Below are 26,421 nucleotides of genomic sequence, written 5' to 3'. Positions count from 1 at the left end.
TATTTTTACCAGTGAAACCAATATAACATCTCAACATTCACAAATATACATTTCTGACATTCAAAAACAAAACAAAAACAAATCAGTGACCAATATAGCCACCTTTCTTTGCAAGGACACTCAAAAGCCTGCCATCCATGGATTCTGTCAGTGTTTTGATCTGTTCACCATCAACATTGCGTGCAGCAGCAACCACAGCCTCCCCAGACACTGTTCAGAGAGGTGTACTGTTTTCCCTCCTTGTAAATCTCACATTTGATGATGGACCACAGGTTCTCAATGGGGTTCAGATCAGGTGAACAAGGAGGCCATGTCATTAGATTTTCTTCTTTTATACCCTTTCTTGCCAGCCACGCTGTGGAGTACTTGGACGCATGTGATGGAGCATTGTCCTGCATGAAAATCATGTTTTTCTTGAAGGATGCAGACTTCTTCCTGTACCACTGCTTGAAGAAGGTGTCTTCCAGAAACTGGCAGTAGGACTGGGAGTTGAGCTTGACTCCATCCTCAACCCGAAAAGGCCCCACAAGCTCATCTTTGATGATACCAGCCCAAACCAGTACTCCACCTCCACCTTGCTGGCGTCTGAGTCGGACTGGAGCTCTCTGCCCTTTACCAATCCAGCCACGGGCCCATCCATCTGGCCCATCAAGACTCACTCTCATTTCATCAGTCCATAAAACCTTAGAAAAATCAGTCTTGAGATATTTCTTGGCCCAGTCTTGACGTTTCAGCTTGTGTGTCTTGTTCAGTGGTGGTCGTCTTTCAGCCTTTCTTACCTTGGCCATGTCTCTGAGTATTGCACACCTTGTGCTTTTGGGCACTCCAGTGATGTTGCAGCTCTGAAATATGGCCAAACTGGTGGCAAGTGGCATCTTGGCAGCTGCACGCTTGACTTTTCTCAGTTCATGGGCAGTTATTTTGCGCCTTGGTTTTTACACACGCTTCTTGCGACCCTGTTGACTATTTTGAATGAAACGCTTGATTGTTCGATGATCACGCTTCAGAAGCTTTGCAATTTTAAGAGTGCTGCATCCCTCTGCAAGATATCTCACTATTTTTGACTTTTCTGAGCCTGTCAAGTCCTTCTTTTGACCCATTTTGCCAAAGGAAAGGAAGTTGCCTAATAATTATGCACACCTGATATAGGGTGTTGATGTCATTAGACCACACCCCTTCTCATTACAGAGATGCACATCACCTAATATGCTTAATTGGTAGTAGGCTTTCGAGCCTATACAGCTTGGAGTAAGACAACATGCATAAAGAGGATGATGTGGTCAAAATACTCATTTGCCTAATAATTCTGCACTCCCTGTACATTCTGCTATAGATGTTCTGTTGAAGTGTCCAGTATTAAACTGTAACAGAGCATTAAAAACTATCTCGCTAAAAGTATTGATGACCACTGTTTAGGGACTTTTAACTTTTGAACAATAATAGGGGTATTTACCACTTCTGTCACAAATAGCTGAGGCAGTATTGGAACTTATTATCTGTATTAAAGGGACACTGAACCCAATTTATTTATTTTGTGATTCAGATAGAGCATGCAATTTTAAGCAACTATCTAATTTACTGCAATTAGCAAATGTTCTTCATTCTCTTGGTATCTTTATTTGAAAAGTTTAGATGCCGGCCCATTTTTGGTGAACAACCTGGGTTGTTCTTGCTGATTGGTGGATAAATTAATCCACCAATAAACAAGTGCTGTCCAAGGTTCTGGACTTTCTTTTTCAAATAAAGATAGCAAGAGAACAAAGAAAAATTGATAATAGTAGTAAATTAGAAAGTTGCTTAAAATTGCATCTGCATCACAAAAGAAAAAATTTGGGTTCAGTATCCCTTTAAGTATTTAAAGTAAAATAAGGTCTAGATTACAAGTGGTGTGTTATATAGCACTCCTGCTCGAGCGTAAACTTTGATATACGTAATCTTTTTACGCATGTCGGATAATGTGTGTATTACAACTTGAAAGGAAGGTGGCATGCAAGTGAAACACGATGTGCGCTAACTTCAGGACTTCGGATATCACAACTGAGTTAACTTATTCTCCCCATAGACTTTAATAGAGAGCGCATTAGAAAGAAATTTAACAATTATCGCTTTCCCGCTCTAATCCGACAGCAGTTATTAATTAATTATTAATATTTCACATTCCACTGTTCTTCACATACAGGAAAATTTTACCTGTATGCCCTTTTCCTAAAGATATATAGGTATAGATATATATTTTACATTAACATTATCACATATATATATATATATATATATATATATATATATATGTTTAATAATAAAAATTAAAAAAAATTCTATGTGAAGAACATAGGAATGTAAAATATGCATAATGTGCTTTGGGTCTCGCGCTTTAAGGCTGTGACACACTGCAAGCGGAGCGGTGCACAGCGTGTAGATGCAGCTGTGCGCGTTCAGTGTGTCCTGTCTTTTCATCTCTGAGCACTCTGCTGCGTCAGGTCGCGTAGCTGAGCGCTCAGAGATGAAATATTTGATCTTCAGAAGCGATGCGACGCGGAGCAAAGCAGCTGCTTCGCCTCGCGTCGCTCCGCTTGCAGTGTGTCACAGCCTTTAGATCTAAAGCATTGTTGGGTTAGCGCACATGAAGAATTAGTAATCTTACGGTGCCGTATTGAAATACAAAATATAAAAAAAATTAATATTAATAAATTATTATTGATACTTAATTATAATAAAACAAAATTATATTTAATATTTCAATAATGCGCCTTAAGATTACTAGTTATTCATGTGCGCTAACCTGACAAGGTGTTAGACCTTAAGCGCGAGACCCAAAGTATATTTAACATTTCTATGTTCTTCACATCGAAAAAAAATTTAATATATTTTTTTATTAAATATATATTTCAATATATATTTGATAATGTTAATGTAAAATATATATGTATACCACTATCTATATGAATAGGTATACAGGTATAGGTATATACAGGTATATTTATAGAAATATGTATTTACAATAATTATCTCATTACCCTATACGCCAGCTTTTCAGTCTAGCTAACCTGACAAGCATAAATTGTGATTGAGCTCTTACGTTATCATTTATTTTTAACTTGTAATATGAGAGCTCTTTCAGTCATGCGAAAAAAGACTGAAAAAATATTGCTTGTGCACAACAGTTAGTTAACCACTTGTTATCTAGAGATCAGTTCTCAACAAATTAGCTTTCATGCACTAGAAAAAAAAGCCCAATGCTTAGACCTGTGTGTAATGCTGTATAGACTTGATAGCCATGACCATACCTCCATGAGGTGTATACAGTCAGCATCCTTCACTTTAACTTGCAATCTAGCCCTTAATAAATATTGGTGAATAATGTTAAAATATACAAGATGTTTTAAGGACAAACAATACATTTAAAAATGGCATATTAAAAATATCTGAGCACATCCATAGGTATAACTGGAATCCAAGGAATCTCATGTATCTCTGAAAGTCGCCCTTTAAAGTTGGCTTAGGTACAATACAAACTTTACAATAATTAAGCATAAACTATGAAGTAAGTATAATGCCTCAAACAAAGGTGCAAATCACAATCAGCCCGATTACGAGTTTTGCGTTATGGCTCATAACGCTGCTTTACCGCACACTTTTTTTGGCCGTAATGCAATGTAACTACCACACCTTTCAAAAAGTCCTTTTTCAATGGGACTTCCATAGTGCCGGTATTACGAGTTTTGCCTGGGAGGCCAAAAAGTGAGCGGTACAGCCCATAACGACAAGATTCGTACTGCCATCTATAGTAAGTAGTTATGAGTTTTGCGCTACAAAGCTGTAGCATAAAACTCATAACTAAAGTGTTACAAAGTACCCTAACACCCATAAACTACCTATTAACTCCTAAACCGAGGCCCTCCCGCATTGCAAACACTAAAATAAAAATATTAACCCCTAATCTGCCGCTCCGGACATCGCCACCAATATAATAAACATATTAACCCCTAACCCGCCACACTCCCGCATCGCAAACACTAGTTAAATATTAACCCCTAATCTGCCGCCCCCAACGTCACCGCCGTCACTATACTAAAGTTATTAACCCCTAAACCTAACCCTAAGTCTAACCCTAACTTTAATATAATTAAAATAAATCTAAATAAAAATTACTATCATTAACTAAATAATTCCTATTTCAAACTAAATACTTACCTATAAAATAAACCCTAAGCTAGCTACAATATAACTAATAGTTACATTGTAGCTATCTTAAGTTTTATTTTTATTTCACAGCTAAGTTTTTGTATTTATTTTAACTAGGTAGACTAGTTAGTAAATAGTTATTTACTATTTACTCACTACCTAGTTAAAATAAATAAAAATTTACCTGTAAAATAAAACCTAACCTGCCTCACACTAACACCTAACATTACACTAAAATTAAATAAATTACATTAATTAAATACAATTAACTAAATTACAAAAAAATAAACAGTAGGGGTTAATAAGTGTAATGTAGGTGTCCGCGATGTCGGGGGCGGCAGATTAGGGGTGTTTAGACTCGGAATTTATGTTAGGGTGTTAGGTTTAAACATACATTTTCTTTCCCCATAGGAATCAATGGGGCTGTGTTACGGAGCTTTACGCTCCTTTATTGCAGGTGTTAGGCTTTTCTTTAGCCGGCTCTCCCCATTGATGTCTATGGGGAAATCGTGCACGAGCACGTAAAACCAGCTCAAAGCAGCTCTGGTATTTGTGTGCAGTATGGAGCTCAACACTGCCATATTGCCCGCTAACGCAGGTTTTTGGGAAACCAGTAATAGCAGCACTATTAAAGGTGAGTGGTGGAAATAACTTGCAAGTTATTACCGAGCCGCTCATAACGCAAAACTCGTCATCTGGCCGAATGGTAGGTCTAAATATAAACAATACAAATGTAAATAAAGAACAGATGGAAGATGCTATTGTGTTTGGACTTTTTGTGGGGTGCAGGAATGTACTGATAAGAATGTATCTGAAGAGACAGTTTACCCTAAAATATTCCCCCCTTTTATTTGTTCCCAATTTTTCATTTTATCTGCTGGAGTGTATTCAATTGTTTACAAATGGCTCCTTTATCTTTATATCTGTATTTTTAAAATATCTGATTGTGTCTTTGGTATCCCTACCTATTCTTAGTATTGGCTATAGAATAGCTGTGTAAACATAGCCAGCAGAACGAATTACACTCCCAGGGGGGCTATGAGACATAAGTAATCACATGTTAATTTTTCAATTGTTCTAAGTATTGGGCTTTGATATACAGACAAAGATAATATTAAGAAACCTGTGTGTCTACATAAAATGATAAAATAAAGAGAAATTATTTCCCTGCAAGCCCAACCCATTTGAATGTGTTGTGGTGCAAAAAACAAAATCAGCTATTTTATATACAAAAATAAAAACCAAAGAATCAATTTCTCATACATTTTATTATCTGCAGCTGGTATAACAGCTCATCAGAAACACATTAAAGGGACATGAAACCCAAAATTTTTCTTTCATGATTCAGATTAAGAATACAATTTGAAACCACTCTCCCATTTACTTCTATTATCGAATTTGCTTCCTTCTCATGGTATCCTTTGTTGAAGGAGCAGCAATGCACTACTGGGAACTAGCTGAACGCATTGGGTAAGCCAATGACATGAGGCATAAATGTGCAGCCACCTATCATCAGCTCCTGAGCTTACTTAGGTATCCTTTTCAACAAACAATACAAAGCGAACAAACAAATTAAATAATAGAAGTACATTGGAATGTTGCTTAAAATCACATGTTATATCTGAATCATGAAATAAAAAATTTGGGTTTCATGTCCCTTTAAGGGATTTTTTTTTTACAGTAAACTGTCCCTTTAAAGTAGTTTACTAAACGCAAGGTATACTCTAGAAGTTTTATTTATAAAAATTACTCTTTTTTTTTTTTGACAGGTTAAACCATTAATTTGGATTGAATCTGTGATTGAGAAATTCAGCCATAGCCGACTGGAGATTATGGTTAAGGTATGTTATATATTTTAGAATACAATATTAATTATGACTATCTCCACAGTAACCTCCAACGTGTGATATATTTTATATAAGGTTATAGATATAATTAAAACAATTTCAGCGGTAACCTCCAATATATTTGTTTTTTTTTAGTAGTTCTTATTGGGTGATATATTTTTAAACACAGCAAAATATATATTGTGGAGTAAAGAGGATTCAGTTTGGAAAAATATATACAGATTTATTAAACATTAAACAAGCTACTAACAAACAATATACCATTTAATTATACACAAAACAAATTCTCTGATACAATATGAAATGAAATCTACTATTTTGCTTAGTTTTTAACCCTATGGGTACAAATCTAACAGTGAAATCTATTACATGGTAAAATGAACCAGCATGAACCAATTATGCAATATGTGTTACTAACAACGGTTATTTAAAGGGACAGTTTACTCAAAAATTTTCTCCCCTTTAATTTGTTCCCAATGATCCACTTTACCTGCTGGAGTGTATTAAATTGTTTACAAGTAGCTCCTTTACCCTTATATTGGCATTTGAAATTGTTAATTTAGCATGTGGTATCCCCACCTATTCTGAAAGTTTGTGGCCGCGCGTACCAGCTATAGATAAGCTTTGTAAACACAGCCAGCAGAAGAAATTACACTCCCAGTGTGATAAAGCAGAGATAAGGTAATAAAATGTTGATTTTCCATTGTTCTCTCAAAGTACTGGTGATTGTTTTAAGGACAGATATAAGCTAAAGAAGCAGGTATATGTGCACAATGTGATACAGTAATGAGATCTGATTATACCTACAAGCTCAACCTATTTTATTAGGCTGTGGCTTCAAAACACAAAATCAGAGCTTTAAAATACAGAAATAAACCTTAAAAAGCTAATTTTCATACATTTTTACTCTGCAGTTGGTAAAAAAAGCAATTGTAAACACATTAAGGGAAAAACCATTTTACAGTATACTGTCCCTTTAATATAATCTTAGCCAAAAATTATCATTAAAATTAGGTTTTGGTAACTTAAAAATACAATGCCTTCAGATTCAGAATGTATATCTAAAGCCGAAGGAACGCATAAGAACCTCTCTAATGCCTCAACAAGTCTCAATCTTAGGGAATATAAAACTACTAAAATAAAATATACTTAAACACAAAACCAGGGTTTTTCTTACAATAAACTGAATTAAGTGAACGCTATCTGTAACAAGATTTTCTGATATTGGTAGCTGAATTAGATTCCTGGACAAGTACATATAAAAATTGGGCCTATAATCATCTAATAAAAAAATCTTAATAAGGATCTTAAATGCAACAACCGATTATATATAATTAAAGACTTTTTATACTTCCCCAAATGTTTGCTCCTCCAAGCCCTGGGTTATCAATAGTCAAGATTTGTGTTTCCTCTGCAATCCCACAAACTCTCTTAATCCACAGGAAAAATAGGCACAAATGTTCCAAGGATACCAAAAATATGAGATGGGTACAACCAGGATTCAAAATTCTATTTCAAGGGACAATTAGACAGCACTTCGCCCTCACTTTTATGCCCTCCAGAGTCTCTGAATGCTCAGTGACCCAATTTATCCTGAACTATAACTCCGCCCTAATCTCTAACAGCCAGTCACAGATGTGTGAGGACCTGTAGTGCTGTGATTGGATGGATGCTATTTAACTTTTGGGAATAATTCACCCAATGTTAAGTATAGCGGGTTGTATTTTTACTAATTCACCACAAGATGGCATTGGTGAGTTGTGCTATAAAAGTTAACTTGTGTAACTTTCTTATATTTATTCTTCTTAGAACTAATTTTTCATATATCATACATATATATATATATATATATATATATATGTATATATATATATACACATACATATGCATGCATACATACATCCATGTCTACTTACAAGCATGCAAATATATTTAATTTAATATTTTTTTGTTTAACTAAAATGTACCAGTTTAAAATTAAATCCTTATGACTTAGATAGACACTTATTTATACATAAGGCATATACACAAATAGAATTTCCTTTATGGGGGCATCTCATATATAAGTGTATGTTACAGATGAGGCATAATGAATTATATAGTATTTTACAATAGTTTCTCGATATATGTATATCTTAATCTGTCATGACTTCTCAATGCATCGCGATACCTGGGAGTATAATATGGTCAGGTAATCAGTATGTGTATAGTATATATATATATATATATATATACAATACATAAATGTACAAGTCACATATATATATATATATATATATATATATATATATATATATATATCTATATATATATATATATATATATATAGATATATAGATAGATACATACATACACAGGCATATATATATATTCATATCATACTGGTTATTTCATATACTTCATATACTTAATTCCATATTTAAATTATCTATACATATAGTTATCAGATTTTTGAAGTAGTTATTTCAAAAACATATGATCCTTATACACACATAATGCAATACTGGTCAATATGAGTGAGGGTCCATTTGTTTTTAATTTTATTCACCAAAGTTCCTAGACAATGGGACTCCACCTGTGTTTCTCTTTTGTGTTCACAAACAGCAGGGGCTTTGTCATTTTATGGACAAATGTTTAATTTTCATTAAATTGTGTCTATAAGATAAGGTTTTAAATTGATTACATTTTAGAGGCTGGCTGTAGCAAAAGTTTTAACAATGGTGGGGCTGAGGAGGAAGTCTTTTTTTGAACACAGGTTTTACACGTTGAACAGACTTTTATAGGGTATTTTGCAATTTTAAAATATGGCGTTTTTGTTATCAGAAATGTAATATTTTTCCCTGTGCCTATAATGATAAGAAATGCAATATTTTTTCCTTTGCCTATGACTCAACAGGTAACTTTAAATATTTCTAACTTAATAATGAGAAAAACATATATTGTGTATACTGCCAGAAAGGGACATGGTATATTATCTAAACAAAAGCTACTCACAAGTATTTAAACAAAAGCACAGAAAGCTGGGTTCACATCCAATAACATCAGACAAGCTTGGGTGCAAGGTTCAATAGGTAAAATCACATACAAATATCAAACACAAACATTAGGTTCGTCTGAATCTTTCAGAACTAATATTCGGGGAAATTTCTTTCCCGAATATTCATTGGCTGTACTATTTGCTATTTTTGTTTAAAGGAAACAAATACTGAATATTAATAAAACATTTACACTTGTTCTCATTAAATGAATGTAAATGTTACTAGGCTACAGGTGAAAAAGTTACTTTTTGCATGCTGGAGAGCCACACTAACTCAGTCCTCTTCTTCACAGAGCCCCAGCCATGTTAATAGGAGGATTAGCGGAGCGGCTCCCAGGTCCTGTACTAAATGACCTTCTCTTTAGTGCAGGCCCTGGGAGCAGTGACTGCGAGTCTAGCCCTGCAGACACGCAATGCAGGGGGGCCTGCAGGTAAGAGGGACCGCAGCCTGGCCAGAGTTTCCCCTCTGACATCTGTGACTGTGCACTCAGCTTGTTTATATGTATATGTATCTTGGCAGCTAGCGAACAGAATGTTCCCTGGGGCAGCACAAGCCGAGCACATAACACGGGCAGCACAGCACACAACACCAGCAGATCATGGTGCAAGCCTCAGTTCTAAAGCAAAATAGCTGCTGCCCAAGTGCACAGGCTGCATGGTTCCACCTCCTACCCCAGTTGCTCACAGCCAATGCTGCACTCTTTCATCCATATGTTCCAATTCCCTTCCATCTCGACTTTTGCCTCTGAGGGAAGGAAGGGAAGCTCTCTTTCAATTGCAACATCGCGGCCGGGGCTGTGTGAAGAAGAGGACTAGGATAGCGTGACTCTCCAACTCGCAAACGGTAAGTATTTAACCCCCTAAAGGTAATTTAAAGAAAATAATGAATACTGACACATTTCATTGCGCATACCCCCCAACTGTCCCGATTTTCGCGGGACAGTTCCGATTTTAGGTGTCTGTCCCTCTGTCCCAGGTTGCCTGCCATCTCTCCCGCATTGCCTCAGGCATTTAAAAAAAAAACAAAAAAACCTTTGAGTGCTAAGCAATTTCCCACCTGGGTGCTAAGCTTGATTTGAGTTTTTTTTTTTAATTTGTTTTTTTAAAATATATATATATATATATATATTTTTTTTTTAATTTTTTCAGATCCCCTGAGATACAAGCTTCTAAGCAGCATGCCCCCATTTCCCTCTACTGTCCATTGTAATTTTAAAATAAAGTTGTGCGGTGACATCATCACATTGCACGTGATGTCTCTGTGCAAAACGTGAAGCCCCGGCGATGCCTGTCACTAAACAGGCCAGATCGCCAGGGTGGGAGTCAGTGGGAGCCCCCCAAATTGCCCTCAAGGTGGGTAAGTGCTAGCGACGGCTCTGAGCCGTCGTCAGCACCTGACTGGGACAATTTGTGACGTGTCAGAGCCATTGTTCACACTCTTAGGGTTAAATCCTATTGGACCCTTTCCCAGGGTTAGATACCTGTTAGATTCCCTGGGTTAGATACCTGTTAGATTCCCTGTGGAAAAGGAATGGTGTGTGGGTTAAGCACGAGTAAGAAGGCTGTATACCCTCTGACCTCAGGTAATGGTGACCTCTAACCTCTGGTAGTGATGACGTCTAAACCCTGGTGATACTAGCATGCCTTCAGTTTTATACAATGAGAAGTGTTAACATCAGGGTAACGAACAGTGGTAGCCTTAGACTGCCAGCTAATGTGCTTGATAACCCCAGGTCCCCATGCAATAAATTACTTATACCCATATATGATGTAGTGTGTGTGTGTATCTGTATGTATAAGTGTGTGTGTGTATCTGCATGTATAAGTGTATGCTATGTAGTGTGTGTCTCTGCATGTATAAGTGTAAGCTATGTAGTGTGTGTGTATATATAAGTGTGTTTGTAAATCTGCATGTATAAGTGTAAGCTATGTAGTGTGTGTGTTTATCTTCATGTATAAGTGTATGCTGTAAGTGTGTGTCTATCTGCATGTGTAAGTTATGTAGTGTGTGTGTGTATCTGTGTATATATGTGTATGCTGTGTAGTGTGTGTGTATCTGCATGTATAAGTGTAAGCTATGTAGTGGGTATCTATCTACATGTTTAAGTGTATGCTATGTAGTGGCTGGGTGTATCTACATGTATAAGTATATGCTATGTATTGTGTGTATCTGCATGTATAAGTGTATGCTATGTAGTAAGTGTGTATGCTGCATGTATAAGTGTAAGCTATGTAGTGTGTGTGTGTATCTGCATGTATAATTGTATGCTATGTAGTGTGTGTGTATCTGCATGTATAAGTGTATGCTATGTAGTGTGTGTGTATCTGCATGTATAAGAGTATGCTATGTAGTGTGTGTGTGTATCTGCATGTATAAGTGTATGCTATGTAGTGTGTGTGTGTGTGTGTGTGTGTCTGCACGTGCAAGTGTATGCTATGTAGTGTGTTTGTACATGTTTATGTGTAGCTTGTTTTACTGTGCATTTTTGCTGACTTTAAAGGCCAGAATCTAGAATATTAATGGGGAAAGCAGAGAGCAGTTTTAAAGAATTTATTATTAAATGTCCAATTAAGATAAAAATATTTAGCACTGTCTCTGCAAAGGTTAATTAAATACAGAGCTCACATAGCCATACCAGTGGTTTGAGCTTGTGTTTGATTTGCTGCCTAAGAGTATTAAAATATATGTCTTTATTTAGAATTGTATTAATATTTAAGCCCCATCCCTGCTCCTGCCCACCACATATCACACTTTTGCTGGGGGGGGGAGGGGCTGTCCCTCTTTTGAATTTTGAAATGTTGGGAGGTATACGTAACATTGGTGCATTAGTTTGGATATTTTGTTTTATGAAATCAAAATCTCTAAATACACATCTCTAGTTAGCACTCACTTAGATGCTTTCAGAATAAAAACATAGTGAAGAGTTGAGCATTTGGTCAAATGGTGATAGGTGCAAAGGCCAGGTCACTAACTTACAGCCATACCTGCTTGCTTTCAATCAAAGTCACTGCAGGCCCAGGTTATATTGCAACACAGACAGGAACAATTTGATGTTTATCTTATAGATACATAAAGGAGGACAAAACAGCTTGATATTGTGATATAAAATGGTTATTTATTGTACAATTGTTTCAGTGCATTATTAATTTTGATCCATTTTTTTCTGTATTTTAACCAAAATGGTGGGTTTTTCCAATAATGAGGATTGGATGTGCACACTGCAGATACACCTAAGCCTGCCACATATCTGTCTTTAACTCGCCTTAGCAGAGGTGATAAATAACATACTGCAAAGCAATGCAAGCTTTGCTAAATAAATAACAGTGACTAGCAGTGCCTACTACAGTATCAAGTCCAGAACACCTACTAAAAAGAAGGCAAGTGGTAGAGGGAGATTGGCTACTAGAAAACAGTTGCAGCAAGCAACATTTTCAGTATTTTTTAGTTAGATCAGTGATATAATAAGCATAAATATTTTTAAAGATGACAGATACTCCGTTGTGAAACAAACATTACAGCCCATTGACGTCAAACTGACGTTAACCAATCAAAGAAAGCGGAGCAGTATTTAAATGCTAAGTCCAAGCAAACACAGCATCTTGAAAAAGCCCATAATTAGGGTGAAACGTGTAAAAGCTGTGTGTGTTTTCCAAAGCTGGGTGTTCTGAAGCTGTCCGTTGAAGCTGTGCATTTAAAGTTTTGTCTCCGAAGCTGTTGAAAATCAGCAAAAGGGAACTGCCAGAGGCTGTGCACTCACGGAGGTGAGAACCAGCATTTGTGAGCTGCAAAGGTAAAACAGAAGATTACACCAATTACTGCGTACAATTAGTACTAAGTGCAAGAGAGGAAGTCCGGTCCCCGAAGGTAACTTGCGCAAGTTCGAAGAAACCAGTGAGAGCCATACGTCAACCGCTTGTTTAGCGGAGGTCAGTCTGTTAGAAGAAGCCGCATACAGAAAAGGGTAAGATAACCTGCATAGCAGGCGATATACAAAGTCTTGAGAAAATCCAAAAGGAGGAACAGCACCACAATAATAATGCTTATAGAGTTACTTTATTGGGACATCAGAAAACACAGCACGACGTTTCGGTCCTAATAGACCTTAAACATGTCACATGATTAAGGTCTATTAGGACCGAAACGTTGTGCTGTGTTTTCTGATGTCCCAATAAAGTAACTCTATAAGCATTATTATTGTGGTGCTGTTCCTCCTTTTGGATTTTCTCTGGATTTGAGGTTTGGCAGAACCTGGGAACGTGCACACCTGCTGCTGCAGTACCTATGCTGTGCCCTTTCTATTTCTATTGTGATATACAAAGTCTTCCCAAGGTACGGACTTGCTTTCTAAAACTATCAGTATTGACCTGAACTTTCTCCCTACTGCGTGTCTAAAGAAATATCAGAAGTTCAATGGTGGTTGGCCACTACTATTTTACGGACTATATGTACCGCACTAGGAGGGGTTAATTCATAAAGTATTGAACAAACTGACATTATACCCGTTCCGGAAAAGGGTGTATATATGAATACTGCCAATTACCACTTGCAATCCTATATGGGCTATATCATGAGAAATATTTATTGAGGAAATATCTTCAATTTGATTTTTAGAAAGTATCATTTTTATATTTAGAAAGCGCACAATTGTATGTTTGTTTTATGATCATATATGAAACGCTTTTATCTGCATTTATTTGGTTTATGTAATTTAATGCATTATTGTTTGTTTTAGGATCAAATAGTAAAATATCATTTTTATATCTAAATATCTGATTTATTTATTTTGGTTCCTAGAAGGTGGTTCCATTACGGATTTTAGATACATTTATATACATCTATACAGGGTTCATGTGAGGTGGATAGCATATATACACAGTATCCAAATAAAGTAGAAAGCATAATAGAACTATTCCAGAAATGCTTTAATATCCCCATCATTACGTTTGAAGATTTATTTTTCTCGCTCTAGGTAGAATCCAGTTGCTACATTACAATATTTAGCTACTCTCGCAATATTTAACCACTCTCCTTTTCTGTAAAACTTAGAGCTCTTTTAGCGCCTTCTTTATACCTTAAATTTTGTATATTCAGCTTTTCTTTGTCTAGGAGGAGGACATTATAAAGGAGGCATAAGTGTTTTAAGTTCAGCGCTACACAATTATCTTTTTACATATAATACATTCTAATTGTTTTGACACTTGGCCGGTGTGTTAAGGAAAGTTTGCAATTACAATGTGTTTATGCACATTTTAAAGCTGCCACTATCAGTTATTCTACCTTATACTTTCTCTTCTCTTTTCTCCTCTTTTTTTTTCTAGGCAAAAGGGCAATTTAAGAAACAATCTGTAGCAAACAATGTGGAGATATCAGTCCCTGTTCCCAGTGATGCTGATTCTCCTAAATTTAAGACCAGTGTGGGCAGCGCAAAATATTTACCAGAGAAAAACGTGGTTGTCTGGACAATTAAATCTTTCCCGGTGAGAATAATATTCTTTATATTTTTTCAGAAGCAACTTTATGTAAATACAATTTTCAACTGTATTATGGTGGTATCCTTTATTAATCACAACACATGCTCATTTTAACTTAACATAACATATATGTAGTTAGTAGTAATACAAAAGAAATTAGAACTATAATTTATTCAATGTATCAAATACTGTAACCTATATAAAATAAATGGATAACTTTATACATCAGGAAAATGTTTAGTGTCATCTTAAAGGGACAACATACTGTAAAATTGTTTCCCCTTAATGTGTTTTCAATGACTTCTTACACCAGCTGCAGACTATAAAAGGTATGAAAAATAATGCATGTTTATTTTTGTATATGAAACAGCTTGTTTTGTTATTTGAAACCAAAACCCATAAAATGGGTTGAGATTGCAGGGGAATCAGATCTCCTTATTTTATTACTTTCTGTACATCCAGATGCTTCTTCATATGATCTCTGTCTAAACCAAAGCCCAATACTTTGAGAGAACTGAAAATTATAATTGTATTACTTATCTTCCTATCCCCCACTTGGAGTGTACTTTCTTTTGCTCACTATGTTTACACAGCTTTTCTGTAGCCAATGGGGGAATTCTAAATTATTTTTTTTACTAGGAACATGCTACAAGCCCCCCAACATTAGTGACATGGAGGAAACTCAACTACTAATGCAAATAGGAAAGGCCGCTAAAAACAGTGCTTTAATTATGGGTGATTTTAACTACCCTGGCATAAGCTGGGCCAATAAAACTAGTAATTCAGCTAAGGGAGATAGATTTTTTTTTTTAATGTTCTCAAAGATAAGTTTATGGGCATATTTATCAAGCTCCGTATGGAGCTTGATGCCCTGTGTTTCCGGCGAACCTTCAGGCTCGCCGTAAACAGAAGTTATGAAGCAGCGGTCTAAAGATCGCTGCTCCATAACATGTCCGCCTACTCTGAGGCGGCGGACAGAAATCAACCCAATCGAATACGATTGTGTTGTTTGACACCCCCTGCTAGCGGCCGATTGGCCTCGAATCTGCAGTGGGCGGCATTGCACCAGCAGTTCACAAGAACTGCTGGTGCAATGATAAATGCCGAGAGCGTATGCTGTCGGCATTTATCGATGTGCAGCGGACATGATACGCTACATCGCATCACGTTTGCTCGCACCATAAAAAATAGGCCCCATAGTCACAATTAATATAGGATCAAACTATGAATAAAGTTATATTGGATTATTCTCTAATAAAAATACAGAGAATAAATGGATAGCATTTAAATATTTTTTAAATAAATATACATATCAACAAATACCATATGGTTATACAAGTAAAAATATGTTAAGAGAAATAATGAAAAAACATAGGGAATTTAAATTATTCAAAGAAAACTCAACATGCAAAACATATAAGGAATGTAACATATCATGCAAAAAAGCAATCAAATTAACCAAAATTTAAAATGAAAGATTCATTGCAGAAGATTCTAAGTCTAACCCTATAAGTTTTTTTAAATGCATAAAAGGCAAAACATCTAAGAAGGAAAATACAAGTGCATTAAAATGTGTAAAGGGTAGTATGATTAAAGGGACACTGAACCCAAATGTTTTCTTTTGTGATTCAGATAGAGCATGACATTTTAGGCAACTTTCTAATTTACTCCTATTATCAAAAAAATGTTTTTGAAATGCAAGAATGTAAGTTTAGATGCCGGCCCACTTTTGGTGAACAACCTAGGTTGTCCTTGCTGATTGGTGGATAAATTAAGAAAAAAGCTTAGTTGCCTTCTTTTTATATAAAGATAGCAAGAGAATGAAGAAACATTGATAATAGGAGTAAATTAGAAAGTTGCTTAAAATTGCATGCTCTATCTGAATCACGAAATACATTTTTTGGGTTCAGTGTCCCTTTAACAGTGACAGGGAGAAGGCTGAGCTACTAAACCAGTTAATTTCTTCAGTATACACAAGAGAGGTACCAATGGGAGATACTTTGAAACAAACTACAACATACAAGCCCATACCATTAACTGGGTAATCTCTAGAGGAGATCAGGAAAAACTGGATAATATTAAGGTAAATAAAACTCCAGGTCCAGAAGGATTAGACCCAAGGGTTTTAAGGGAATTTAGCACTGTTATAGCCAAGCCTCTACTCTTATCTCATTATCCTCAGGCATAGCACCCTAGGACTGATGTGGTGCCACTTATTAAAAAGGGAAGCAGGGCTGATTCAGGAAGCTATAGACCAGTTAGTCTGACATCAGTAGTGAGGAAGTAGTGAGGAAGATACTTGAAGGGATTATAAGGGATTATATTGATGAGTATATTCGGGTAAACAAGATTGTGAATTCAAGACTAATATAATTAAATTCTATGAGGAATAATATAGATAAAGGGGAATCAATTGATGTGATATACTTGTATTTTGCAAAGGCGGTTGATACAGTGCCACATGAGATCTTAATGTACAAAATTAAGGGACTGGGAATATTTGAATATGTTAGCGCATAGACAAATAACTGGATAAAAGATATGGAGCAACATATAGTAGTAAACGGAACACACTCAGATTCGACAAAGGTAATCAGTTGAGTCCCCCAGGGATCAATATTGGGCCCTGTTCTTTTAAAAAAAATGAATTAATGATTTGTAGCAGGGATTAAATAGCAATTTCTCTATTTTTGCAGATTATACAAAGTTGTGTAAGGCCATTAGGCCAGTGCTTTACAACTTGCTTTACAAGGGAATCTATACAAATTAGAAGAATGGGCAGGTAAATGGAAAAAGTAAATTTATGCTTACCTGATAAATTGATTTCTTCTATGATACGACGAGTCCATGGATTCATCCTTTACTTGTGGGATATTATCCTCCTGCTAACAGGAAGTGGCAAAGAGCACCACAGCAGAGCTGTCTATATAGAGCCCCCCTTGACTTCACCCCCCAGTCATTCGACCGAAGGTATAGGAAGAAAAAGGAGAAACTAAAAGGTGCAGAGGTGACTGAAGTTTTAAATCAAAAAATATAATCTGTCTTAAATTGACAGGGCGGGCCGTGGACTCATCGTATCATAGAAGAAATCAATTTATCAGGTAAGCATACATTTACTTTTCTTCTATAAGATACGACGAGTCCACGGATTCATCCTTTACTTGTGGGATACAATACCAAAGCTACAGGACACTGATGAATGGGAGGGACAAGACAGATACCTAAACAGAAGGCACCACTGCTTGAAGAACTTTTCTCCCAAAAATTAGCCTTCAAAGAAGCAAAAGTATCAAATTTGTAAAATTTGGAAAAGGTATGAAGGGAAGATCAAGTCGCAGCCTTACAAATCTGTTCAACAGAAGCAACATTTTTAAAAGCCCATGTGGAAGCCACCGCTCTAGTAGAATGAGCTGCAATCCTTTCAGGAGGCTGCTGTCCAGCAGTCTCTTATGCCAAACGGATGATGCTTTTCAGCCAAAAAGAAAGAGAGGTAGCCATAGCTTTTTGACCTCTATGCTTTCCAGAATAGACAACAAACAGAGAAGATGTTTGACGGAAATCCTTGGTCGCTTGCAAGTAAAACTTCAAGGCACGAACCACGTCCAAGTTATATAACAGATGCTCCTTCTTAGAAGAAGGGTTAGGACACAGAGAAGGAACAACAATTTCCTGATTAATATTCCTATTAGTAACAACCTTAGGAAGGAATCCAGGTTTGGTACGCAAAACCACCTTATCAAAATGGAATATAACATAAGGCGAGTCGCATTGTAATGCAGATAGCTCAGAAACTCTTCGAGCAGAAGAGATAGCAACTAAAAACAGAACTTTCCAAGATAGAAGTTTAATATCTATGGAATGCATAGGTTCAAACGGAACTCCTTGAAGAACTTTAAGAACTAAATTCAAACTCCATGGCGGAGCAACAGGTTTAAACACAAACACAGGCTTAATTCTAACCAAAACTTGACAAAACGACTGAACATCTGGGACATCTGCCAGACGCTTGTGCAATAAGATTGACAAAGCAGAAATCTGTCCCTTTAAGGAACTAGCTGATAACCCCTTCTCCAATCCTTCTTGGAGAAAGGACAAAATCCTATGAATCCTGATCTTACTCCATGAGTAGCCTTTGGATTCGCACCAATAAAGATATTTACGCCATATCTTATGATAAATTTTCCTAGTGACAGGCTTTCGAGCCTGAATCAAGGTATCTATGACCCACTCAGAGAATCCCTGCTTAGATAAAAGCGTTCTAAAGGCAGTCAGCCGCAGAGAAACTAGATTTGGATGTTGGAACAGACCCTGAATGAGAAGGTCCTGTCTCAGTGGCAGTTTCCACGGTGGTAGAGATGACATTTCCACCAGATCTGCATACCAAGTCCTGCGTGGCCACGCAGGTGCTATTAAAATTACCGTAGCCCTCTCCTGTTTGATTCTGGCAATCAGACGAGGAAGGAGAGAAAAAGGAGGAAACACATAAGCCAAGTTAAACAACCACGGTACTGCTAGAGCATCTATCAGTACTGCTTGAGGATCCCTTGATCTGGACCCGTAACAAGGAAGTTTGGCATTCTGACGAGATGCCATTAGATCCAATTCTGGTATGCCCCATTGATGAATCAATTGTGCAAACACCTCCGGATGGAGCTCCCACTCCCCCAGATGAAAAGTCTGACGACTGAGAAAATCCGCTTCCCAGTTCTCCACTCCTGGGATATAGATTGCTGATAGATGGCAAGAGTGAGTCTCTGCCCATCGAATGATTTTGGAAACCTCTATCATCTCTAGAGAACTCTTTGTTCCCCCTTGATGATTGATATATGCTACAGTCGTGATATTGTCCGACTGGAATCTTATGAATTTGGCTGAAGCCACCCTCTGATTTATGTAAATGGTACACACACACCCTCTAGTCTCTCCACTCTCACCCTCTGATTTATGTAAATGGTTTAGAATTTTGAGATCTAAAATCGGTCTGAAGGTTCCCTCTTTTTTGGGAACCACGAACAGATTGGAGTAAAACCTCTGTCCCTGTTCTGCTTTTGGAACTGGGCAGATTACACCCATAGTATATAGGTGTTCTACACAGCATAAGAACACCTCTCTTTTTGTCTGGTTTACAGACAAACGTGAAAGATGAAATCTCCCCCTTGGAGGAGAATCTTTGAAATCCAGATGATACCCCTGGGTCACGATTTCTAAATCCCAGGAATCCTGAACATCTCTTGCCCAAGCCTGAGCAAAGAGAGAAAGTCTGCCCCCTACTAGATCCGGTCCCGGATCGGGGGCTGCCCCTTCATGCTGTCTTGGTAGCAGCAGCGGGCTTCTTGGTCTGTTTACCTTTATTCCAGGTCTGGTTAGGTCTCCAGACTGACTTGTATTGAGAAAATTCCCCTCCTGCTTTGTGGCAGTGGAGGGGGTAGAGGGACCACCTTTGAAGTTTAGAAAGGAACAAAAATTATTTTGTTTGGCCCTCATTCTATTTGTCTTATCCTGAGGAAGGGCATGGCCTTTTCCTCCAGTGATGTCGGAAATGATCTCCTTCAGTTCAGGCCCGAATAGGGTCTTACCTTTGAACGGAATAGCTAATAGCTTAGATTTTGATGACACATCAGCAGACCAGGACTTAAGCCATAACGCTCTACACGCTAAAATGGCAAAACCTGAATTCTTTGCCGCTAATTTAGCCATTTGAAAAGCGTTATCTGTAATAAAAGAATTAGCTAGCTTGAGAGCCTTAATTCTATCTAAAATATCATCTAATGGGGTCTCAACCTTAAGAGACTCCTCTAGAGCCTCAAACCAAAAAGCAGCTGCAGTAGTTACAGGAACAATGCACGCTATAGGTTGTAGAAGAAAACCCTGATGAATAAACACTTTCTTTAGAAGACCCTCTCATTTTTTATCCATAGGGTCTTTGAAAGCACAACTGTCCTCAATAGGTATAGTTGTACTCTTAGCCAGGGTAGAAATAGCTCCCTCCACCTTAGGGACCGTCTGCCACAAATCCCGAATGGTGTCAGTTATGGGAAACATTTTCTTAAAAATAGGAGGGGGAGAGAACGGAATGCCTGGTCTATCCCATTCCTTAGTAACAATGTCTGAAATCCTCTTAGGGACTGGAAAAACATTAGTGTAAGTAGGGACCTCTAGATATCTATCCATTTTACACAATTTCACGGGTGGAATTACAATAGGGTCACAATCATCCAGAGTCGCTAAAACCTCCCTGAGCAACAAGCGGTGTTCAAGCTAAAACTTAAAAGCCGTCATATCTGAGTCTGTTTGAGGGAACATCTTTCCTGAATCAGAAAGCTCTCCCTCAGACAGCAATGCCCCCACCCCAAATCAGAACATTGTGAGGGTACATAGGAGATGGCCAATAAAGCGTCAGAGGGCTCAGCATTTACTCTAATACCGGACCTACTGCGCTTCCCCTGCAAACTAGGCAGTTTAGATAATACCTCTGTGAGGGTAGTAGACATAACTGCGGCCATATCTTGTAGGGTGAAAGAAATAGACGCACTAGAAGTACTTGGCGTCCCTTGGGCGGGCGTTAAATGTTGTGACACTTGGGGAGAAGTAGATGGCATAACCTGATTCTCTTCTGACTGAGAATCATCCTGGGACATACTTTTATCAGCTAAAATATGTTCTTTGCAATGTAAGGCCCTTTCAGTACATGAGGGACACATTTTAAGTGGGGGTTCCACAATGGCTTCTAAACAAATGGAACATTGGCTTTCCTCAATGTCAGACATGTTAAACAGGCTAGTAATGACCACAAACAGGCTTGAAAACACTTTATTTAGTGAAAAAATAACAATCTGAAAAAAACGGTACTACGCCTTTAACCCCTTAATGTCCACAGCACTTTTCCATTTTCTGTCCGTTTGGGACCAAGGCTATTTTTACATTTTTGCGGTGTTTGTGTTTAGCTGTAATTTTCCTCTTACTCATTTACTGTACCCACACATATTATATACCGTTTTTCTCGCCATTAAATGGACTTTCAAAAGCTACCATTATTTTCATCATATCTTATAATTTACTATAAAAAAAATTATAAAATATGAGGAAAAATTGTAAAAAAACCCACACTTTTTCTAACTTTGACCCCCAAAATCTGTTACACATCTACAACCTCCAAAAAACACCCATGCTAAATAGTTTCTAAATTTTGTCCTGAGTTTAGAAATACCCAATGTTTACATGTTCTTTGCTCTTTTTGCAAGTTATAGGGCCATAAATATAAGTAGCACTTTCTATTTCCAAACCACTTTTTTTCAAAATTAGCGCTAGTTACATTGGAACACTAATATCTTTCAGGAATCCCTGAATATCCATTGACATGTATATATTTTGTTTTAGAAGACATCCCAAAGTATTGATCTAGGCCCATTTTGGTATATTTCATGCCACCATTTCACCGCCAAATGTGATCAAATAAAAAAAATTGTTCACTTTTTCACAATTTTTTTCACAAACTTTAGGTTTCTCACTGAAATTATTTACAAACAACTTATGCAATTATAGCATAAATGGTTGTAAATGCTTCTCTGGGATCCCCTTTGTTCATAAATAGCAGACATATATGGCTTTGGCTTTACTTTTTGGTAATTAGAAGGCTGCTAAATGCCACTGCGCACCACACGTGTATTATGCCCAGCAGTGAAGGGGTTAATTAGGGAGCATGTAGGGAGCTTCTAGGGTTAATTTTAGATTTAGTTTAGTGTAGTAGAGTAGACAACCCCAAGTATTGATCTAGGCCCATTTTGGTATATTTCATGCCACCATTTCACCTGCCAAATGCGATCAAAATTTAAAAAAGCTACATTTTTCACAATTTTAGGTTTCTCACTGATATTTACAAACAACTTGTGCAATTATGGCACAAATGGTTGTAAATGCTTCTCTGGGATCCCCTTTGTTCAGAAATAGCAGACATATATGACTTTGGCGTTTCTTTTTGGTAATTAGAAGGCCGCTAAATGCTGCTGCGCATCACACGTGTATTATGGCTAGCAGTGAATGGGGTTAATTAGGTAGTTTGTAGTGAGCTTGCAGGGTTAATTTTAGCTTTAGTGTAGAGATCAGCCTCCCACCTTACACATCCCACCCCCTGATCCCTCCCAAACAGCTCCATTCCCTCCCCCACCCCACAATTGAACAGAAAGTCTGCCAGTACTAAAATAAAACGTTTTTTTTTTTTAAATATATATATGTTTTTTAGCATATTTACATATGCTACTGTGTAGGATCCCCCCTTAGCCCCCAACTTCCCTGATCCCCCCAAAACAGCTCCCTAACCCTCCCCATCTGCTTTATTGGGGACCATCTTGGGTACTGGCAGCTGTCTGCCAGTACCCAGTTTGCAAATGTTTTTTTTTTTTTATTTATTTTAGTTTTTTCTGCAGTGTAGCTTCCCCCCCAAGACCAATCCCCCACCCCCTCCCAGATCACTTAGATGACTTTCATCAGGGATTTTATCCCTCCTTTCTCCCCATTATATAAAAAAAGTTTCTGTAGTGTAAGCGGTATCAACGGGTTGATACCTGAAACGCGTCAGTGACGTCATCGGGCCCAGGTTGTAGCTGCCACACCTTTTAACCGCAGCTTTCTACTGTTTGGTATGTTAGCCCTTTTTTCCCAAGTGGTGTGCTTACCACTTTTTAAGTATGTGACAATAAATTGATGTTTTTATACTCTATCAGTGGTGCCGGTCTGGGGTTTTTTTTTTTCGTTTTTTGTTTGGACTTACATTAAGGTACCTACAGGGCACACTGTGAGTATATCTTAGCAAAGGCGAAAGCAAAGATCCGTTTTCCCAGCTACACACAGCTGGGTTTCATTTCAAGCAGAAGACAGAGCGAAGCATTGAAGGAATATCAACTACACAAGAAGGCGCAAACGTGAGTGATCAGCAGGACTGGTTTAACCTCCCGAAGTAAGTGATTATATAACTAATGGATTGTATCACACAATATATATGAAGCTTTATGACTGAGAACTGCATCAGCAATATAGGCTGTCACACGTATTGTACGCTCATTTAAATTGTGTATCATTTTTTACGGCTCTGCTATCTGGATTAACTGTTTTTGGATCCTTGCTATTATATATTATATATAAGTGCTTATATGTGTTTCAACTTTGGGGAGAGAGAGGAGTACTTTGCTATCATAACATCAGTGTCAACCATTTTTTTATAGCCCAATATGCAAGTCCAGTAATACCCCTCTTTATACTTTAGGATTACTGCTTACCCTTTCCCTCATGGGGATACTGTCAGCCAATTCTGAAATAACACAGTCTCTCCAGAAAAAAATGACTGAACATACTTCACTGCTTATAGCATGAAAAACGTTCCTCGCACTGAAGTTTCTTAAGTACTCCTCAGCCATTCTGTGGGAACTGCACTGGATCTTAGTAACAACTGCTAAGATCATCAGCCTCCAGGCAGAAGTCTTCATCCATCTGCTGCCTGGGAGAAAATAGCACACACTGGGGGGTGGAGTCAAGGGAGGAGCTATATAGACAGCTCTGATGTGGTGCTCTTTGACACTTCCTGTTAGCAGGAGGATAATATCCCACAAGTAAAGGATGAATCCGTTGACTCGTCGTATCTTATAGAAGAAATTAGATTTAAAACTGCAAAATGCAAGCTTCTACATTTTGGAAGTAAAAATAATCAGGCAAGCTATTATTTAAATGCGACTATACTTAGCAAAACAGAGAAGGAAAGGGATTTGGGAGTAGTAATAGATAACAAGCTAAAGATGGGTGCACAATGCAGGGCAGTGGCTTCTAAGGCTAATAAGAAACTAGCATGTATCAAAAGAGGCATTGATGCAAGGGAGGCAAGCATAATTCTGTCACTCTATAAATCACTGTTAAGACCTCACCTTGTGTATGGAGTTCAGTTCTGGGGACTGATCTCAAAAAAAGACATTGTAGACTTAGAAAAAGTTCAGAGAAGGGGAATGAAGAATTTAAGCTATGAGGAGAGGTTAGCCAAACTGGGTCTGTTTTCTATAAAAAAAAAAAACGGTGCTTGAGAGGTGATATGATTACTTTATATAAATATATTCAAGGCCCATATACAGAGATGGCAGAAGCTTTGTTTATTCCAAGAAAATTGTTTGCCCCCCCCAGCCTAGTCCACCTCTATATTATTATTCCTGTGTATGAACATCTGAGATTATTTTGTCAGATTCATTTTGACATGTGTATTCATTAAAAAAAAAAATCTATATAAATTAATGATTCTTTAAATGACCATTAAACCGAGTACATTTGCATAACCAAGTGCATAATAGAAATACAGTACAATAGTGCTTACTCAGCATTTCAAATGAGCAGTAATTTTTTTTTTTCCGGACAAATTTTAAAATAATTTCCATTTTCCCCTCCCCCTGTATCATGTGACAACCATCAGCCAATCACAAACACATATACATATATTTTGTCAACTCTTGCCCATGCTCAGTAGGTGCTGGTGCCAGAAAGTGTGCATATAAAAACATGGTGCACACATTGATAAATTGGAAAGTTTTATTTTTAAATTTGCATATTTTATCTGAATAAAAAGTTTAATTTTGACTTTAGTGTCCCTTTAGAAAAAAAAAAAAGAGAAACAAATGAAAGGCATGCATGTAAGAAAACAAGGTAGTTGATTAATTGGTGTAGTTAAAGGGACAGTCAAGTCCAAAAAAAACTTTCATGTTTCAAATAGGGCATGTAATTTTAAACAACTTTCCAATTTACTTTTATCACCGATTTTGTTTTGTTCTCTTGTTATTCTTAGTTGAAAGCTAAACCTAGGAGGTTCATATGCTAATTTCTTAGACCTTGAAGGCCGCCTCCAATCTAAATGCATTTTGACCACTAGAGGGCATTAGTTCACGTGTTTCATATAGATATCATTGAGCTCATGCACGTGAATTTACCATGGAGACAGCTCTGATTGGCTAAAATGCAAGTCTGTCAAAAGAACTGAAATAAGGGGGCAGTCTGCTGAGTCTTAGATACAAGGTAATTACAGAGGTAAAACGTGTATAATTATAACTGTGTTGGTTTTGTAAAACTGGGGAATTCTTAATTAAGGAATTATTTATCTTTTAAAACAACTAAAATTCTGGTGTTGACTGTCCCTTTAATACTATTACTCTAAAGGCAGAAAAGCTGCTGGCTTCAACCAGTTCGAAATTACACAGTAATGGTTTTCCTTGTCACTTAATTCATTCTGATATCAGTCAATAAGTTTGACATTTGTTCTTGGCCAGTCCTGACCTTTTTTTAAAAAAAAAAAAAAACTTTTTTGTGTTGCTTCTGACTTGTAGCAGTAGCACTATCTACTATTTAATTTAAAGGGCCAGTCTACACTGCAGTTAAAGGGACACTGAACCCAAATGTTTTCTTTCGTGATTTAGATAGAGCATGAAATTGTAATCATCTTTCTAATTTACTCCTATTATTCCATTTTCTTCATTCTCTTGGTATCTTTATTTGAAATGCAAGAATGTAAGTTTAGATGCAGGCCCATTTTTGGTGATCAACCTGGGTTGTTCTTGCTGATTGGTGGATAAATTAATCCACCAATAAAAAAGTGCTGTCCAGAGTTTTAAACAAAAAAAAGCGTAGATGCCTTCTTTTCCAAATAAAGATAGCAAGAGAACGAAGAAAATTTGATAATAGGAGTAAATTAGAAAGTTGCTTAAAATTGCATGCTCTATCTGAATCACAAAATAAAAAAATGGGTTCAGTGTCCCTTTAAGCTTACTTTTACAGCTCATTTGTTCACCGATAATCCTCCTGCATCCGTTTGCACATACCTCAGCGTGAAGGTTAAACTCGTTTTTTTTTTTTTTTAAAAGT

At 37.1% G+C, this 26,421-nt stretch overlaps 1 protein-coding gene across 1 annotated transcript in view; it reads left to right on the top strand.

Moving 5' to 3' along the window:
• The window catches only part of AP1M2 (adaptor related protein complex 1 subunit mu 2), a 100,597-nt gene that overhangs the window by 38,123 nt on the left and 36,053 nt on the right, over window positions 1-26,421 (top strand). The window contains exons 8-9 of the mRNA XM_053717928.1: window positions 5,952-6,023; window positions 14,386-14,544. Of these exons, the coding sequence (XP_053573903.1) occupies window positions 5,952-6,023; window positions 14,386-14,544 (231 nt within the window). The remainder of the gene's footprint in view (window positions 1-5,951; window positions 6,024-14,385; window positions 14,545-26,421) is intronic.

The sequence above is a fragment of the Bombina bombina genome, chromosome 6 (genome assembly GCF_027579735.1).
Source record: "Bombina bombina isolate aBomBom1 chromosome 6, aBomBom1.pri, whole genome shotgun sequence".
Classification (NCBI taxonomy): domain Eukaryota; kingdom Metazoa; phylum Chordata; class Amphibia; order Anura; family Bombinatoridae; genus Bombina; species Bombina bombina.
This window is presented reverse-complemented; position numbering and strand designations above follow the sequence as displayed.